The sequence below is a fragment of the Mangifera indica genome, chromosome 7 (genome assembly GCF_011075055.1).
Source record: "Mangifera indica cultivar Alphonso chromosome 7, CATAS_Mindica_2.1, whole genome shotgun sequence".
NCBI classification, from domain to species: Eukaryota; Viridiplantae; Streptophyta; class Magnoliopsida; order Sapindales; family Anacardiaceae; genus Mangifera; species Mangifera indica.
In genome coordinates, this window is record NC_058143.1 from 2,062,586 (window position 1) to 2,068,859 (window position 6,274).

Here is a 6,274-nt window from a genome sequence, read left to right on the forward strand (position 1 = left end):
TAAAAATTCAGAATAAAATGTTGTTTGGTTTGAGGGGTTTTTTTTTTTTATTTAACAATTTCATTAAAAAAATTAATAAATTTTTCTTAAAAAAAAAATTAACACACAAGTAGAAAAACAGACTTTTCAAAATCAGAGGGTAAACATTAATCATTTAATCAAACCTTAGGTGAGAAATAGCCATTTGGCCTTCATCTTTCAATAAAACTATATACACAAACAACGTTATCCAATCATATAATAATACGTTATTGTTTATATATAAAATTATGTACATAATACTATTTTTTATCTTTTTGCTTTGGTGGGCATGATTCCAATTAATTTTGATAAAGAAAGAGTTCGAAATTTCAAAGGGCAAACTAAACTGTTACTTTTGAAAGCAAAAGCACTTCTCCTAGGATTAATTCTTTATCAGTAGATTTTAATTTCAAAAGCACTTAAATATTTACACCCCTTTTGTAATCATGTTTAACAGAAGTTAAACATGATTATGAGCTAGCATGGTAAACAATGTAAGATGAATTGCAACATTAGCTTGTTTTAATCATGCTTGGCCCCTTCCTGTTAGAACAATCATTGAGAGTCAAATCAAAGTGGGGATGAAAAAAAATATTTCTACAAGGATAGAAATATATATCTCCTTGTCTCACCCCACCCCGAAATAACCTTGTATAAATTTATTAACATATTCTTTGTATTTTAAAATAATTATAAAAAAAATCATATATAAAACCCAAATCTAATTCATTTTTGCACTAAACCCTAATCATTCCATTCTCTACTCTCTTGTCGACTTAGGGTTTAGGATTCCCCGTCATCCCCTAACAGGGTGAGGGTGAGAACAAAACAGGAAAGGGGATCAATATTTCTTTTGGAGCAGGGAATGCTTTCAGATAATGGGGACGGTTGAAGTTCTTAATATTCCAACCAGCCATTCAAATTCACAGACCACATGAGAAAAGTTTAATTGCTGAGAAATAAATTTCTTTACAAGACACAAAAGCAACATAACTTGTGCTTACAGAAGTCATCAGTGTCCATGACATAAGAATACTAACTAAACCTTGATTCAATGCGCCTGCTCTAGGCACGACCCTATTAGATCATCAGAGCTACACTAACAACCAGTCTCTCCATTAATAAGACCAAGAAAATCTAGTTGCCATGAGCATGAACTACATTAATATCATCTTACTAAATCAACTAAGTGAAATGGTTAAAGATGGGAAATGGAAAAATGTCATAAAACTCACAGGCTATCAGGCTCACTGGCGCCTTTCCGGTTCCAACTAATCCCAGGACCAGCCTTGCGTTCCCCTCTCTTTCTCTTGTTCCGAGGAAACTGGAAATCCAAGGCTAAACACGACTTTAGAGTTGATTGGTCCTGAGAAGCTGCAGATTTTGCTACGGGATCGTCTGAGGTGGGGACCTTAGAAGGATTGGTGCTTTCTCCTTCTCCTTCTCCTTCTCCTTTCTCCGGTTCATGATGCTTATCAATGGATTGATTGCTTGTTCTTAAGAAGGTGTGGCAATCTCCTTCGGCTCCATCAGTTTGTAGCAGAATGTTATCCAAAATCTGCAAATATCATCAAAATATTTAGTGAACAAAATTTACCAGTTTCCATGTTCCTTAGTATTAATTTTAGAAGCACACCATGCTCTAAAATAGCTTGAAGGATTAGTAAAAGACATCTAACAGGATATATTACAACATTTGATTGTGTAAGAAGAGCGAGATCCAAAACACGTCAAAACCACCTATGCAAGGTTCACTATGCAAATTTATATGCCTCCATCAGAAAAACCAGGTCCATCTCAAGTATATGACAATACAAGTGAAAGAAGCTCAAATACCAGACAACATAAGTGCATTCAAGGCAATTCAAATGCTTAGCATTGGTATTTGAGATGAGGCACCCAATACTCAATCTGCATTTTGGGACTAAACAACAAGACGACAATGTAACTCTGGCAAATTTGATGTCTTTTTATTTTAATAGACTAGGAGTTAATATGGTATTTCTAACATGAGAGTCCAAGTTTTGGGGTGCATGAAAAAAGGCCTAGGAAGAACTTCAACAGTTTAATTTTTGTCATTTTTTATGCATTAAGAGAAGAAATTTGAAGATTTGTTGCACCTTTGAAATAATAATAATTTGATTATCAACTCAAAGGACACTGCAAGCATTCATCCGGCCAAAAGTATCAAAAAGTGCATAAAGAATTACTTATGTTAAGGCTTACATCTTCGCACGAATCTCCAATCTGTGGCTGATGGAAAGTAACGTCAGCGGCAGACAACAGTCCAACTGTGCTTTCAATTATATCAGGAACATGAACAGTCTCTGCATAACTTGAAATAGCACTTTCATGCATGACAAGCTCTCCAAGATCATATTCTAAAAGATGCTGAGTCAGATTACATATTGCTCCCACTGATGTTGTGTCCGCATTGCCAGCTGAAAATGTAGGACTCGGAGCAGAGCTCGTCTGTGCCTCACAGGGTACAAGAAGGCTCAAATTCTCAGATGAAGAGAACTTTGAGGCATTTTTGGACATGATCTTGTCAAGTTGACTCTTCAGTTTGTGAACACGAGAGTGCACTAATTCGATTTTCCAAAGGACCTGGTCTAAGGAGTTGTCACTGTCTTTAAACTTGAAAAATAAGTGATCATCATTACCACCAAATTTTACTATGCAATCAGCTTGATGGTCCATAATTGCTGCCACAACATAACAACAAAATGACACCATTCGATGTCAATATCAAAATATAATTTTGTAACTTTAAATATGCATTTTGGTTCAAATAAGCTTCACAGCAAGACAAGAAACATTATCACTAATGTTGTATAGGCTGAGATGGGTAGCACACCAACTTCATTAGTTATGCACTCAGAAGAACATTGTGCATATGGAGTACAAAAAAGAAAAATTGTCTACCTTCCTCTTTTTCCTTATTATATTATAATAGTCTGTACAAAAGGCCATAATTTTATCAACCCAACAATGTAGAAACATTCACCAACAGCAAATCCTAGATGCTAGGCAGTTCTCAGTACTAATCAGGTAAACTGACATTTTTATGCAAATATGTAATAAATGTGCAGCAGAAATTATTACCTGCGCTGCCAAAATCATCTGCCATAGAATTGCAGTCGAGATTGGCCTTCTTGCTTTCTGCAAAATCAGACACGAACATTGTCTTTGAAAGGATGTAGATAGAGAGTTGATAAGAATGAAGAAGGGGGGACAGAGGACGGAAAAGCACTCACTCCAGGATGTACAATTATAAAGAAGAAGTTTATACCAAGATAGGAAAAAAGGTTATGACGTGAAATGTATGACATTAACTCTGTTGTGTCTTCAACTCTTTTTCTTCTCCTCCTCTTCATGGGCTTTTTTCCGTAGCATTGACTAGAATATGGCAAAGACTTTGACCCAAACCCTTCTAATGAATCTTGGTTGATTCTTGAGAATTTTCTCTGGTCATATAAGGCAAGTTCTCTAGCATATTTCAATGCTTGAGACTCAATCTCCTTAATTTTCAGCTCCACCCACTTGCAACGCCACATAATAGGACGTATAAAGTTCCTCCAATGATTTGTCAACTTCTTCTTCCTAAAATCAAAGTGAGGCAGTATGAACATCTAACTCATTAGAGTGACACTTCCCTAAATTTGTAGTATGTCAAACTCATAAAAAAGTGATGCAAGAACCAGTGTCAAACAATTCTATCTTCTCCTCTAACAGTAAACAAAATCCTTCGAAAGGACTAATTAACAGTTTAACCACTCAGATCACAGATGAAGACAATCAAAAGGCCACCAGATAAAAAAAATTATATACACATAGAGATACCATTCAAAGGTTGAATATTAATTTGGAATAAGACGATACAGCAGACTGCATATAAGTTTCAGATAGAAACTGTTTTATAAGTGATAATAGAGCTCCTAGTTGAAACAAGACATTGTAACTTGGACGGACGTTCCAGGTTTGAAGCAAATGAAGTTCCTCGCCACTAAAAGTTTATTGTTTATAATGTATTCCTATTCATAGGTGATGATGAGGTGCCTATCTTAAAATCATACACAGAAAAGAGGCACTGAAAGCATATATTTCAGTAAAAAAGGTTAAATACGTCATAATTGCACATTCTTTATTATGATGTCTGGAAAAGGTTCGTTGCTGTTCATCAGGAAGAATGCATGATAAATTCTATATAAATAAGATCGGGGTGTTTGACATTAGTTAAAGGTACAAAATTCATAAGGAATGCAACACACCTTACTGGAAACATGCTACTAAATGAATCATAAGAGGATCCCAAACCACTGTCATCAAAATACTGTGATTCCACTTCAGCTTCACTCAATCCAGAGCACCTTTCAGCATCAGATTCACTGTTGCCAAATGAGCTTGAATACTCAGTTGCATCAGGATCATCAGCTTCAACCAATCTAGTTTCACCAATAGATGTACACTTAATTACATCAATCTCCATCTCCTCAGGGACTTCCGGAACTGTGATTTCTCCATTCAACAGAGTTTCCCTCCCAGTTTTGATTTCCGCACAATCATCCATGTAGCTTAAACCCTTCCCATTGGAGTTTGCCAAGATGCACTTGCTTTCCTTTTCAGGTTCAACTGGTGTAGTATACTGTGGTTCACTGTCTGGATTGATATCCATCAATGGTTGATCAGGGGCCATGCCACAATGTCAACGAAACTCAATTCATTTTAATTATCAGTAACACTCAAAATGAAATTCCATTATAACTAGCCTGAAAAGAAATTGATTCGTCTCAGATCAGTGAAGAAATTTAATCAATTAAACAGTTCAATCCAAAACAAGTGAGACAAGAAGCATATCAAAATTTTAGAAGTACTAAAGGGAAGACAAGAAAAGACACTTTTATGAATAAAAGGAACACCATCCCCTGGTACAGAGCATAAGTAGCTCTACATGACACAATTGATTCATATTAAACATTTTGAAAAGAAAAATGTACTTCGATTGTCAAGTTAACAGCAAAAATAATAATAATTTCTGACATCTAATTTGCAATTGATCACAAGAAAATGTCTACACAACCCCAACTATCTTCAAGATAAACCTTATCCTCGGTCAGTTTAACTGAAAGAGTGCAAGTGACCCTCACCAACTAATTGTTTTACAATACAAAGGACAATAACTAAACACTAAGGACAACCAGATTAACACTAAATCAGGCTTAATCCAAGGTAATCAATCTTTTTCAGCTTAAAATAGTTCCAATTCCCATTATGTTACAGATAGAACAGTCATTGAACTTCAACATCTTGTAGACAAATTGAGCTACAGAAATTCAAGAATGGCCTACAATTCACTTCGTGATGGCAAATCAAACACCCCCAAACACTCAATCATGTCCAGATTAAGCAGAAACACCTCTCATTACAAACCAACCATGAAACCACAGAAATAGCATTGCATAAACCAACCAAAATAAATGCACAACTTTCATTCATACAACTGAAAAAAAACAAACAAGACACACTAATATCATATTAGTAATATTCAATACCAATTAAAAACAAAGAGAATTTTTCACTTTGTCATCAATCAACCTTTAATATTACTAGCATAACATTTCATATTATCAAAGCATTTAACAAAGTTAAACACCAACACCAAGAAGCGACAAAGCTAGAGTCCTACATACAAATAAACACTTAAGTAAGTAGAAAAAAGCAAGCTTAGGAGAAAAGAACAAAGCAAAAATATAGAAGAGAAAGGCTGATATATATATAAATATGTACATAGAGTTGCATGCATACATGTTTAAAAACAGAGAGAAATTAAGAGAGAATGAGAGGAAAAAGAGAAGTACCCAGATAAGGAAATGGGAAGTTAAAGATGGGAAATGAAGAGGGAAGGCAGGCAGGCGGCTGAGAGTGAGAAAGGAAAAAAGAAAGCGAGAGAGAGCAAGACAAGAATGGAAGTTAACGTTAAATATAAACCTAAAGAAAGCCAGAGGTATAAATAGATAAATGTGCTTTGTTTGTAAGAGCAAAGTGGCAACCTAGTAACATATGTTGTTATTTTTGGACACTTGGCTTTTTCCTATTGGCCATCTTAGAATTTTTTATTTTATTTTACTTATTTACCATAACATCATTCAACCAATAAATAGATAAATTATTTATCTCCCTTGATAATTGGATAATTGATTAGGGTTATAAAATTGTCTATTTTAGATTATAAATTTAATAAAGTATAATGTTG

General features: G+C 34.7%; 1 protein-coding gene across 1 annotated transcript; it reads right to left on the minus strand.

Annotated features, from left to right (window-relative positions):
• Positions 1-956: 956 nt before the first annotated feature.
• On the minus strand, positions 957-6,025 carry LOC123220215. Its single transcript, XM_044642287.1, has 6 exons — positions 5,880-6,025; positions 4,293-4,790; positions 3,314-3,624; positions 3,127-3,183; positions 2,248-2,726; positions 957-1,579 (listed from the first exon to the last, which is right to left on the minus strand). Exons 2-6 carry the CDS (start codon positions 4,715-4,717, stop codon positions 1,253-1,255), a joined length of 1,599 nt encoding a protein of 532 aa, XP_044498222.1. The 5' UTR covers positions 4,718-4,790; positions 5,880-6,025; the 3' UTR covers positions 957-1,252.
• Between the last annotated feature and the right edge of the window lie 249 nt (positions 6,026-6,274).